Source organism: Pelodiscus sinensis, chromosome 29 (assembly GCF_052426305.1).
Source record: "Pelodiscus sinensis isolate ZL-2025 chromosome 29, ASM5242630v1, whole genome shotgun sequence".
Classification (NCBI taxonomy): domain Eukaryota; kingdom Metazoa; phylum Chordata; order Testudines; family Trionychidae; genus Pelodiscus; species Pelodiscus sinensis.
Window position 1 is genome coordinate 4842147 of NC_143080.1, and position 13439 is coordinate 4855585.

General features: G+C 54.4%; 1 protein-coding gene across 1 annotated transcript; it reads left to right on the forward strand.

Moving 5' to 3' along the window:
- Positions 1-141: 141 nt before the first annotated feature.
- Positions 142-10686, forward strand: PSMD3 (proteasome 26S subunit, non-ATPase 3). The gene is made up of 12 exons (XM_075911237.2): positions 142-423; positions 2613-2803; positions 3273-3410; positions 4063-4199; positions 4418-4608; positions 5906-6009; positions 6595-6709; positions 8019-8138; positions 8382-8485; positions 8951-9106; positions 9889-9939; positions 10332-10686. The coding sequence occupies exons 1-12, from the start codon at positions 249-251 to the stop codon at positions 10407-10409; spliced, it is 1560 nt and encodes a 519-aa protein (XP_075767352.1). The 5' UTR covers positions 142-248; the 3' UTR covers positions 10410-10686.
- Positions 10687-13439: the final 2753 nt, after the last annotated feature.

The following is a 13439-nucleotide window of genomic DNA, read 5'->3' on the forward strand; positions in this document are numbered from 1 at the left end:
GCGCGGCGCGAGCGGTGACGTCCCAGCGGCGGGAGGCGGTCCCCAATCCCGCTCGGCGCTCGGGGCCCCAAGCCTGCTGCTGACTCCGCCCCCCCCGCCCCGCCCCCGCTCGCGCTCTCTGGCCTCGGCTGGCCGGGCCTGGCCGCTCCCAGCAGCCCTCGCGCGGAGCGGGCCGCCTGCGCCCGGCGATTGTTGCACCGTCACCGCGAGCGGCGCGAGCTCTTCCCCCCCCCCGCCCCGCGCGCGCCATGAAGCAGGAGGGCGCGTCCCGCCGCCGCCCGGCCGCCGACAAGGCCAAGGCCCCGCCCGAGGAGCCGCCGCCCGGGGCCCCGGACGTGGAGATGCAGGAGGAGGCGGCGGACGGGGCCGGCGGCGCGGGGGAGAAACCGTCGCAGCGCGAGCTCGACGCCGTCACGCTGGAGGGTGAGCGGGGGGGGGGGACCCTGAGGGGAGGGGGCAGCCCTGTGGGGGAGGGGGCAGCCCTGTGGGGGGGAGGGAGCGAAGAGCTGGGGGGGGAGGGGGCTGTGGGGAAGGGAGCGAAGAGCTGGGGGGAGGGGGCAGCCCTGTGGGGGGGAAGGGAGCGAAGAGCTGGGGGGAGGGGGCAGCCCTGTGGGGGGGGGGAGGGGCTGGGGGGGAGGGGGCAGCCTGTGGGGGGGAGGGGGAAGAGCTGGGGGGGGAGGGGGCAGCCCTGTGGGGGGGAGGGAGAGCAGAGGGGGGAGGGGGCAGCCCTGTGGGGGGGGGGAGGAAGAGCAGAGGGGGGAGGGGGCAGCCCTGTGGGGGGGAGGGAGCGAAGAGCAGAGGGGGGAGGGGGCAGCCCTGTGGGGGGGAGGGAGCGAAGAGCAGAGGGGGGAGGGGGCAGCCCTGTGGGGGGGAGGGAGCGAAGAGCAGAGGGGGGAGGGGGCAGCCCTGTGGGGGGGAGGGAGCGAAGAGCAGAGGGGGGAGGGGGCAGCCCTGTGGGGGGGGGGGAGTGAAGAGCAGAGGGGGGAGGGGGCAGCCCTGGGGGGGGAGGGAGTGAAGAGCAGAGGGGGGAGGGGGCAGCCCTGTGGGGGGGAGGGAGTGAAGAGCAGAGGGGGGAGGGGGCAGCCCTGTGGGGGGGAGGGAGCGAAGAGCAGAGGGGGGAGGGGCAGCCCTGGGGGGGGGGAGGGAAGAGCAGAGGGGGGAAGGGGCAGCCCTGTGGGGGGGGGAGGGAGCGGAGAGCAGAGGGGGGAGGGGGCAGCCCTGTGGGGGGGAGGGAGCGAAGAGCAGAGGTGGGAGGGGGCAGCCCTGTGGGGGGGGGAGGGAGCGGAGAGCAGAGGGGGAGAAGAGCCGGGGGGGGGGGTACCCAGCAGGGGCTGCTTCACACTGGAGGCCAAAGCCAGCTCCCCTCTGTGTCCTGGGTGCCCCTCCCCACCCTCCTGTGACTGGTCCCGTTTCTCTCCCAAGTTCCAGCTTTTGCAGGGGGAGGGGTATTCGGGGTGGTGCTCAGCCTATGGGGTGATGGTTGGTGAGCAAACAGCATGGGTATGGCCAAGGTCCCCGCTGTCGCACCCCTCACGCCTGGACCCCACTGCCAGGCCAGGAGGCGTCCTTTCCACTAGCTCACAGAGGCACGTGTTCTTCATTGGTACTAAGCAGCATCCTCGCCCATTGACTTCTACCGGAGGTTTGGGTGTTCAGCGCACCTGAAAATCAGACCCCAAGTGACTCACTTAAATCGACAGAGCCAGTGGCAGAACTGTCAGCTGCACCCAGCACTGTCCGGGTCCCCTTCAGCCCAAGTTGCACATAAAGTGATGGCAGTATTTAGCTTCTCTCTCAGGTTGCTTGTATAATGTAGTGGGACACTTCATTGTGAAAGTGCCTACATAAGCATGAGATTGTTATAAGAATTGCTCTGTAATGAGGATGAAAGCAGTATCCAACTGGATGAGCCCAACATCTATATACTGTATGTTTGGTTTGTGTTCGCATGGTACCTAGTTCATTGGGGTCCTTGTCCATTATGGGGGCTTCTATGTGCTACTGTAATATAAATAGTAGTGCAGCTGGCACCAAGGACTGCAGAGGAAGATGCAAGAAACCTGTGGTAGACAGATATTGGATCACTTGCCCTTCTTCATAACCCCCATCATTCGGAGGGTGGTTTCTGTCCTGAGGGATTGAAGTTACCTCCTTAAATCCGGGGTGGGAAACCTTTTTAGGGTCGGGGGCCACTGACCCACTTAAAAATTAGTTGAGGGTCACACAAGTTAAAAGCAAAAAAAAAAAACCAAACCCGGGCCCTGATCGAGAAGGAGAAAGACACTCCCCACATTCCCCTTGCACACCAGAGCCTAGACTAGTAGATTTTGTGTGCTCCAGCTTCGTGGGGCACAATGGGGGTGGCTGGAACGCCAGCTCTGGCTCCCAAATACTGGGGGAGAACCTTAGGGGGCCGCATCTGGCCCCTAAGCCTTAGATTCTCTACCCCTGCCTTAAAATAGTCCGATAGGAACAGGTATCGTCTACAGACAGGAAATAGGGGGGGTATGCCAGTAGAATTATCAAGTATTAGGATTTTCCCTCTGAGCACCTCCTTTGTGCGGGCACTTGCCAGAAGCAGAGTGCCAGCAAATTTTCCTGTGCTCATGTAGACATCAAAGAGCACGTGAAGCAGCTTGAGAAGGCCGTGTCTGGAAAGGAGCCTCGCTATGTCCTGCGTGCCCTAAGAGCTCTGCCTTCCACGTCCCGCCGACTCAACCCCAATGTGCTCCATAAAGCCATCAATGGCTTCTTCACTTCCAACAGCACCATGCGAGACTTCCTACTGAGCTTTCTGGAGGAGGTGAGTCTGTCCCAGGTGCAGAGGTGGTGGCTGAAGTAGGGGCAGTGATTGCTCTGGCAGATGCCTGGTGTTTTAGTAGCAGAACCTGCTGTTGTAAGTGGGGGGAAGCAGAGACACCACAGGGAGTGTTCAGACATTACAACTTGACCATTCAGAAGTGCCTGGGAAGTGATTTGGGGATGGTGACTAGGTTCAGTACCAGCTGGCTTGTAAATCGCAACGAGCATTTGCTGGCCCATGTTGGCATCCTCAGCAGAGAGACCAAAGACTGAGTGAGCCTTGGAGACTGAACTCTCCTTTTTCCCTAGCAGTAATCCCTCCAGGTCAAGATGAGGTACATCTGGGGGGCAGGCAGAGAACTGCTAAGGGCGTTGATGACAGGCTTGGTACATCCATGTTGAGTTTCTTCTGTGAATTACTAGAGGACTTGAGAGCTGTGGCTCCAGCACATCTTGGTTTCTCTCTACAGCCTATGGACACAGAAGCAGAGCTGCAGTTCCGCCCCCGGACAGGAAAGGCAGCCTCAGCCCCCCTCCTGCCAGAGGTGGAAACCTATCTCCAGCTGCTCCTGGTCATCTACCTGATGAACAGTAAACGATATCCAGAGGTAAAACCCCAGGGCTGTACTGCTTGCTGCATTGGGGAGATCCATCTCCCTACTGAACCCCATGTATTGGGCATGCACAGCCCACAAAACTGTAGTTTAAACTGTCAAATCTGGGTGCTCTCCCCCTTGCCTCCATGTTCCCATGACCTAAGCTACAGAAGCTAAAGCATCTTGAAAAGTACATATAGAGTGCAGATAGTGTGAGAGAGCTTCAGAAGAGAGACACTTCATGTCCCAGCCTAGGCTACAGGAGGCGGCTTTAGTAACTAGCCAGCAAAAAATTACCACTGCCTCCACTTAGTCACCTCACATTTTACTGCTCTTCTAGGAGAGCATCCCTGGATTTTTTTTTTAACTGCATTCCAAAGGGATTGGCTGAGATGCAGCCCTTGGAAGCTACTACTGCTTTAGAGGCAGGGGATTTAGAGTAATAGGAGTTTCCACAGCCAGACTACTTCTAATTTCCTCCCCTCCTGCCTTTCCTCACGAGAGAGCAAGCATAAGTTTGCTCTCTCATGCTCTCAGCATGCATCTGACGAAGTGGGTCTTTGCCCACGAAAGCTTATGCTCCTACACTTCAGTTAGTCTATAAGGTGCCACAGGACTCCTCGTCGCTCTCAGCTTGGTTGTTTTGATCTTTCTCCTTCTCCAGGCCCAGAAAGTATCCGACGACCTTATGCAGAAGATCAGTCCTCAGAATCGCCGAGCCCTGGATCTGGTGGTGGCCAAGTGTTATTACTACCACTCCCGTATTTACGAGTTCCTGAATAAACTTGACGTGGTCAGGAGGTATGACTGGCTGCTGCTGTGTCCGATAGGTCAGTTGCGGTCCTGTGTGCTGCGTTCTCCTGGAGCCCGCCTATGCAGAAAGGAAAGGGCCCTTTGGTGCCTGAGGGCACTGCAGTCCTTGGCTAGGATCGGAACCGTGCTGAGGACATTTGTCCTGTCCCATTTTGCAGCTTTCTCCCTCTCCTCCTGACACACTTTCCTTTCCACCCTTATTGAAGTTTCCTGCATGCCCGCCTGAGGACAGCAACCCTCCGCCATGATGCCGATGGCCAGGCCACTCTTCTGAACTTGCTGCTGAGGAACTATCTTCACTATAATCTCTACGACCAGGCAGAAAAGCTTGTCTCCAAATCAGTTTTCCCCGAGCAGGCCAATAACAACGAGTGGGCCAGGTACCTCTATTACACAGGTGAGAGGCAGCAGTGCCATCACAAGCCGCTTTAGAGTCGCGCTGTCTAGCGGCGAGAGCCGGAGACTGGAATTAGGACTCCTGGGCTCTGTTCCTGGAGCCAGGGAAGCAGTGTGCTCAAGTGATTAAAGCCAGGCTCAGGTTTCTGAGGGTTTTCTCATGATTCTGTCACTGACCTTGTGACCTCAGGCAAATCTCATAATCTCCACCTCCATTTTGTCACCTGTAAAATATCACGATCCTCTGGCACATTCCACTGCCAAAGAATTCACTCCTTGCCACAGAATTTATTCCTGAGTTGGGGTTGGTCCTGTTTTGGGCAGGGGGCTGGACTCGATGACTACTAAGGTCTCTTCCAGCCCTCGGATTCTGTGAATCTGCACATCCTGCCTAATAAATGGGAAGAAAACTGGACAACATGCACCAAGCATAGCATATTATAGTCTAGTCTGCAGGCAGTCTGAAGCGGCAATTCACCCCACTCAGAGCTACCAAATTTCTCTCTGGGGGAGAGGTAACTACAGAAAGCTGAATGGTGGAAATGCCAACACTGTTCATTGCTAACAGGTACTTACCTGCATTCCACAGTCCCCCACAAACCCCCTTTGCAGTTGCCAGAATCTCCAGCTTTGCCCTGGACTGTTGCGATGCCGCTCAGCGTCACCAGTGTACAAATCTGAAAGTGAAAGTGGAGAACAGGGGCCACTGTACTGAGCTTGTTAATATCCACGTGTAATTCACATTGAAATTGCTGTTCTAAAATTGACATGGAGCTGCCCCAGTTTCCAGACCAGGGACTGTGCCACAGACCACGTCCCTCTTGCCAGGGAGTGTGCTGGGCCTTCATGATGATTGGTGCACTAACAAGCACAGGTGGGTGCGGGGCTTTGAGGTCTGATGGGTGGGCAAAGAGGTATTAACTTTGCTGCCCTGGGCAAGGAAAGGGGTGAGGTGAAGACTGCTCACACCCTGCTGTCCTTGCTGAGGACGCCACCACCACAGAGTACATAAGCGTGCGATCTCCAAACCTCAGCAGCTCCTCTAGTCATCTGAATGTGAGGCAACTGAACCTAGATTGGCTTGTTGCTGATATGGCCCCAAGTGCTGTCAGTCACTCAAGGTGCACCAAACTATAGCAGCCAAATGCCCTGGCATGGAGCAGCTGTTTTGAGTAGCGGTTTGTGCCAGGTAGGGTGAAGGTCCCAGTGCCTGGGTGGGCTCTTGTCAGTTAAACCAATGCGACTCTGTAATAGTTTGTCCCCCTGTAAATCTCCCTCTCCCTTCCCTTCCCTTCCAGGTCGCATCAAAGCCATTCAGCTGGAATACTCTGAAGCACGCAGGACCATGACGAATGCCCTGAGGAAGGCACCACAACACACTGCTGTCGGCTTCAAACAGACAGTAAGTGCAGGCTTAATCCTCTGGGTGGACATGTGGCAGGCATTTTGTGCAGGCACCATGCATAATCGGGTCCAGGAAGAGGAGCAGAGAGAGGCAAGGCAGGTTCTGTGATCTCTCACCAGCTTCTTGGCCAGTCTATTCTAAAGACGAATTAGCTTCCTGAGAGTGTCGAAGGCAGTTCTAATTAGGGATGTGAAAGATCAACCTTAATGGGTGATGCTTACTGGTTCCTGTTAAGCATTAACTGGTGAGGGCTCGGAGCAGCTTCCCACCTGCCGCAGACAGAGGCTGCTCTCGGAGTAGGCCGTGTCCATGGCGGCGCAAGAGCTGCTCCGGAGCAACCCCTGTTTGCAATTTGCCCGTGCCTGCCGCAAAGGGGCTGCTCCAGCCTGACCTTGGCTGGAGGTGGTGGGGGAGCGGGCACTCCAGCCCAGTGGGGCTGGAACCCCCACCCCCTTGCTGCCGCCTTTGCCCCCTTTAGTCGGTTAACCAGTTCAACATCTCGTTTAACTGCTTATCCAATTAAATATTTTACATCCCTAGTTCTAGCAGATTCAGTCTCTTGCGTCTGTCTGTCTTCCTAAGGTGCACAAGCTGCTCATCGTGGTGGAGTTACTGCTGGGCGAGATCCCAGACAGGCTCCAGTTCAGACAGCCTTCCCTCAAGAGGTCGCTCATGCCCTACTTCCTCCTGACACAGGGTAAGGATGCGCTGTCGGTGCTCCCCAGAGGTTTGTGATCTGTTGTCGGATGACTTAGGAACCCCCTGACTTTCTGTTCTGAGCCCTAATGTTTGGTCTAGCTACAGTGTCTTAATTCTTTCATGAGAAATGAAGTTCTGACAACAGGTAAATTGTGCACCTTATTTATGCTGTCTCATACTGCAAGAATAAAGAGCTATTATATGAAACTGAAAGATGTAGTTATAAGGAAATGCTGACCGTTACCTGTGGAACTCGTGGTCACAAGATACCATTGAGGCCAAAAGCATACGGTTGATTTTAAAGAAAGATTGTTCACAGAATTGACCAATGAGAACAGTCAGTTTCATTACATAAGACAAAACCTTTATGTAACCATATTTTCACTAACGAATCATTTTCTTGGGTAGGTTTTATTATTTAGGCTAACAAAATAGTTGCAAAAAAAGATAAAAGTGCACTTAGTATGCGAGTGTTGCTATGCCAACTTCTATTCCAAAGCCATACATGCAACTTTTTCAGAATGGAAGGTAATGGTCAGTAACTTTATGACCTGTTAACTGGTCTGACCCAGGGTGGTCCTGGCTTCTAATGTCACAGGAGCCAGGAAAGTAAATTTTACTTTTTACAGTGACATTAACCATTGGAACAAATTACCAAGAGTTATGGCATTTTCTCTATCACCTGCAACTTTTAAATCAAGACTGGATTTTTTTTTTTAGAGATGTGCTCAAATTTAAAAAATTATTTGAGGTAACTCTGGGCTCAGTTATACAGGGGGTCAGACTGATCTATGAAATTGTCGGTCTTCTGAAGCCAACACATCACTGTAAATGGGCATAATATTCTGCTCTTTGAAGGAGCCAGGTGTTTTTAACATTTCATCAGTAAAGGGCTCTGTCTCCTGTTTTATTTCCGGCATGTATGGATCAAACCTCAAAATTCCAGTTACTTTACATGTCAGGCAGCAGCTTGAGTGGTTGGCGCACAGGACTCCTGGGTTCTGTTCTCCACTCCTGGCAATGACTAAAGTCCAGAATTGGGTGTCAGCACCAGTGTTCCCTCTAATTTTTCCATCCATGTGTAGAATAATTTTTGTTATGTGCACCAAAGAATACGTAGATATGCACCATCAGTGGACACACTTGCTAATCAGCTGGACGGCATTGGATCTCTCCTGGGTGGCTGCCCAAGCACTCCGCTTACAGGGAACATTGATCAGCACTTCTGTCTTGTGTTCTTACTTTGGGACCTCAGCTGATCTTTCCCCCTTTGTTTTTTCTCAATGGTTGCCTATGTGTTTTCACAGCTGTTCGGACGGGTAATTTAGCCAAGTTCAACCAGGTTCTGGATCAGTTTGCGGACAAATTTCAGGCCGACGGGACCTATACCCTCATCATCAGACTGAGACACAATGTGATTAAGACAGGTAAAAAGCTGCTAATGGCCATGCTATTGAGGCCTGGGCCTGTTACGGTGTCCCTCAGGCAGTCCTAGTCTTAGCCTAACTAGCCCCTGTGGCTTGCTCCTAACATCTAGTGCAGAAAAGAAGAGCAACACACATTTGAGTGTCTTTGTACTTGGTTTAAAGGCCTCTTGCCCTCACGCCCACTTCCCACCTCACTCTGGCCCCAAGACACACTCTGCAGCTCCTGTTCTCTCTCTCCTCCAGGTGTGCGCATGATCAGCTTGTCCTATTCTCGCATAGCTCTGGCTGACATTGCTCAGAAACTGCAGCTGGACAGCCCGGAGGATGCTGAGTTCATTGTTGCCAAGGTGGGTCGTTGGGACGAAGCACAGGTTCACGGATCAGTTTAGGAAATCTAGCTCTTGACCCCTTCTCCATGCAGTGCTTAGGGACTGTCTGATTCCTGATGGGTTGATCCTGTATCATTCGTCACTGTTACACCCTTGAAGGAGCAGAGGGCTGGTTTATCACCAGCCTCTTTTGATTGGGGTCCGGGCCGTCAGCAGCTCTGAGTTCCTTCATGCCCATGACCCAACTGGCCTTATCGCGCTACATCTGTCACTCCCTTGAGCAATCTTTAGCAAGGCTTGTTCCACCAAGAAAAAACGGAGCCGCTTCCACTGAGTGGAAGAGGCGTGTGGAGCTCAGAGCTCGAGGGAACCAAGCAATTGGGCTGTCCTGTGGGAGCTCACCGTAGCTTCGGGAATGCAGGCACTTGGCACACGCGAACCAAGTGGCTGGCCCCTGCCATGACTGTTGCCTTTGGGCTGCAGGCCATCCGGGATGGGGTGATTGAAGCCAGCATTAACCACGAGAAGGGCTACGTCCAGTCCAAAGAGATGATTGACATCTACTCCACGCGGGAGCCCCAGCTGGCCTTCCATCAGAGGATCTCCTTCTGCCTCGACATCCACAACATGTCTGTCAAGGTAGCTATGCTCCGCCCGTTGTCTGGGTTCTGGGTCAGGTGTCCTGAGTTGTGGGAGTGAAGCAGAGTGACTTAGAAGCCCCAAAGCTCCCACTGCTGGTACCAGGCCCCTCTAGGGTGATGGGTTGGCTCTTCTCCTTCCTCTCCCTCGCACCCTCAGCTCCCCAGTCCAAAGTATGGTCCTTCTGCCCTCCTTGAGCTCACCATGTTCCCCTGTAATCTAAGCACGCCCCATTCTGTACTCTGCCTGCTAATGCAGCGCGCTGCAGTCGGGGTTGAGAGACGACTCCTGGGTTCTCTTCCATTCTGTGAATTGCCTCTGTAAAATGGATAATAGCAGGCTACTCCCCATGACTGCTGGGCGATCTCGTTCATGCCAGAGTGCTGTGAAAGCCTCTGCTGGCCAGTCTCTCGGCACTAGCTGCAGCTGCTGGGAGCGAGAGCGGATTCCCCGGGTAGGCTCACGCAGCCTTAGCATGCATGGCCCTTGCGAGCACACCCTGAGCTCCACTGCGCTGGGAGGTGTGCGTGAAGGTTGCTCTCCTGCCTACATGTTGTGACCCAGCAGCCACCTACCTGGCTGTTTGGAACTTGCCCATCGCCCTGCAGCTGCTGAAGCAAGGAGTGTGAGCCCGGGCTGCAGTATGTGCGTGGAAATGGCTGCTACGGCCTGAGAGGTCGCTGTGGGTTGCTTGTCTCTGTCCTGTGGTCATGGCCCAGATGGAACATGGCTGTTGTTCCATAGCTCCTTATGATCCCCTCTGGTGTGGTGTTTTTTTCCAGGCCATGAGGTTCCCACCTAAGTCTTACAACAAGGACTTGGAGTCTGCAGAGGTGAGGTCCTGCTTGAGTTCTGGGCTTCCTGCTGGGGAAGGGGGGGGTTGAGCGTCCCATTAGCAACCCACCCTGGGAGCAACGCTTGCTTCCCAACCAGTGCTATGGACCCCTGTCTAGTCTGTGCAAAGCGCCCCATCCCTGCCCTGGTGGGACCTTTTCTGTGGCGAGCTGGGAGTTTGGCCGAGGGCCCAGTCAGTCTTTGGTTTGGACAGGGCCTTCCCTTCGCTCATTTCACACAAACCCCTGAATGGCCATTGCCTCCCATGCTCTTATGGTCAGCGCTGACCTGGGGGGGGTCTCTGAGCAGCTCAGCTCCCATCAATCTGAGCCATCCCAGTCCCGCTGCTAGAGTCTACCTGTTAGGAACCTTCCCCACCTTTGTCTTCCAGGAGCGACGGGAGCGTGAGCAGCAGGACCTTGAGTTTGCGAAGGAAATGGCAGAAGATGATGATGACGGTTTCCCATGATCCTCTGGGGACTGCAGTCTATTTTTATTTCCCCACAGGGAATATCCTGTCTGATAGAAGCCATCCTCTGGGTGGCCACAATCCAGAATCTGCCTTTCTTTTATAAACTATCTGCATGTACGTATTGGGGGGAGGGGAAGAGGGGAGACACACCCAGGTTCTGTAGCGCCTTCTGCTTCTTGCAGAAGGAACCGCTCCCCTAGAGCCATCACCCAGGAGATAAGTATATTACGGGAAACCCACCCTCCCAATTCCCAATAAAACAAACTTCTTTTAAGGTTGCTTGTGGTGGATGTCATTGCTGCACCCAGTGTGGGAAGCACACGAGGGGTTAATGAATTAAACATACTAAGCTCTCTCCCCAAACCTCTTACCCACTTCTGGGTGCATCCTTGTGTGTGTGACCTGCCGCTGGGTGGGTGGTGGTTCCTGCTACGCGGGATGTCAGAGTCACAGCTCTCACAATAATAATGGGTTACAACTTTGTTAAGCTTCAATTATGACTTTTAAAATAAAAGTTGGAAAAAAGCTGGCGTGTGTGTGGTTCTGCAGCTTCGTTTCGCAGCAGGGGCGAAACAGACGGGAAATCTCACAGCAGATGCAGTGACAGAAGGGGGTGAACTTTCACAAGGCCAGACTTTCCCTCAGAGAGCCAGCTAGTCCCTGGCACCGGCAGAAGTGGCAGCAGCTCCTTGCAGGGGTTGGACAGTGTTGGTGGAACAAACTTTATGGAAAATCCAAACTAGTCAGATCAAAGGCTCCTCCTCTCGGCTCCATCGAGTAACCCTCAGGCTTCTTCAGGGAGTTTGAGGCGGGAGTGGACCACAATGACCCTCTAATCTGATCTGCACAGCATAAAGTTCTCACATTTGGTGTTCTGCAGCACCACCCCTTCTGCAATTCTCTCCCTCAGGCAGGGGTCGGCAACCTTTTCAAACCAGAGCATCAAACTACATCAAAGTCAGAGCGAGTGGTCAGCGAAGAGCTGTATGAGAATGCCCACTTGCAGGACTGAAAATATACAACTGACATATTAGCACCAATAAGACTTGTACTCAGACTTTAATGGGACTGCTGCATCTTTTTGCATATTCCTTTCAAGTTAACATAACTGGTCAAATCCAGCTTCATTCAGGCTGTCTTCTGTCAATCTTATGGCAGGGGGTTGGGGTGTATGAGGGACTCAGGGCAAAGGGGGGGGGGGGTTCCAGAAAATTAACTGTGACAAAAGGAGGGAATGTCTTGCATAATGTCCCATGGGGGAGGTGGGGGGCTAGTCATACAGACTCACTTTGACCAAGGACTTGAACCCTGGACCCTCAGATGCAAAGTCTGATGCTCTAATGACTGAGCGAGCCATGTTGTGGGGGAAGAGACCCTGGGGGAGAAAAGGTGATTGCTGCACAGTACCCCATGCCTGAAGGGAAGCTGTAGGAAGGGGGGCTGGAGCATGAACGGACGCAGGCGGGCGGCCTAGGCACGTGGCAAAGGAGAGATTTCTCGTCTGCGTCAGGTTGAACGGGGAATAAAGTGGCCCTTCCTCCTCCAAGCTGAAACCTATTTAGGCTCTGGAGGCCAAACCAGAGTTTACTAGAAGAAATTCAGAGCAGTGGGAAAGAATTCACTAGGAAAGGAAAGGTTACATGGAAACCAACCTTCATTCTCTGGGGCTCGGGAAAGTGAAGAAATCCGTGAGCATCTTCCGCAGGGTTCATTTTCTTCTTTTTCACCTTTGTCATAAAGACCCCCCCAGGCCGGAGGGAGGAAAGCTCTCCCCTTAAAGAAGGGCATTTGCTTGCTTTTGCCTTGTCCTGCCGCTCGCAGCGCAGATTGGAGGGAGGGATCGGAGACCACGGCCTGTTCGAGGGGCCACATGTTAAAAAGCAGTTGAAAAACTTGAGCTGAGGCAGCAAAGAGCCAAATGTTTCAAGGGCTGCAAGAAAAAGGCATCTGGTGAGCTCTTGAGAACCCTGCGAACTGACTCTGTGTATGCTACGTATACGCCTGGATGGGGTTTGGATGTAAAGTTATGAATCATGGCTCTGGACTTGTATTTTAAATGTTCGCCCCTGGGAGGCAGCAGCAGACAACAGCTGCTGAGCTAAGCAAACTGGAGCCTCGTCTGCCCAGTGTCCAGGGGGTGCACCTTTGCCTTGATGCACCCACCTTCCCGTGCCAGCCGGCTCCAAACGGGGAGAGTCCCCAGCGAGCGAGGGACTGACCTGGGGAGATGCTGAAGAAGGGGCAGCAGGAGTCCTGGTTGCAGGAGAGATTCGGCCACCAGCAGCTGCCCCAGGCCTGAGAGCAGGACCAGCCTTAGCCTAAGATGACAGACCCCTTTGCTCAAACATCTTGGTCACGTGCCCAGCTCAGATGGCAGCAGCAACACAGAAGGGTGGCCTGGGATGGTCTCGCCTCCCTTCCTTCTGCACTGCTGCTGGAGCTGCCTTCTGAGCTGGGTGGCCACAGAGCAGCGGTTGCTGGCCAGATGCCCAGCTCAGAAGTCAGTGCCACCACCAGCCAAAGCACAGGAGGAAGGGTGGCGTGGCATGGCACTGCTGTCCTTTCTTCTGCACAACTGGTGGCAGCACTAAGGGGTGGCGGCAGCTGCCCAGATGCCCAGCCTGGATGGCAAGCTGCGCCAGCAGCAGCACAGAAGGAAGGGAGCCATTGTCTGGTGTTACCACCTCCCATCTGTGCTGCTTCTGGCAGCAGCGCGAACATCTAAGCTGGGAAGCAGGAGAGCGCAGGCACCAAGCACAGAAGCAGCCAGCCACCGCCAGCAGCGCAGAAGGGAGGGGAGTAGAGTCTGCTACTGCCACCTTTCCTTCTGTGCCGCGGCTGGGGGGAGCGCTGCTTTCCATGCTGAGCAGCCAGGGAGCGGCGGCTGCTGGCAGGACACTCAGCTCAGAAGACAACGTCTCCACCGGCAGCAGTACAGAAGGGAAGGTGGCGCGGGATGGTGTTGCTACCCTTCCTCCGTCCAGCTGCCAGTGGCGGGGCTGTTCCGCGCTGGGTGGCCACAAAGCA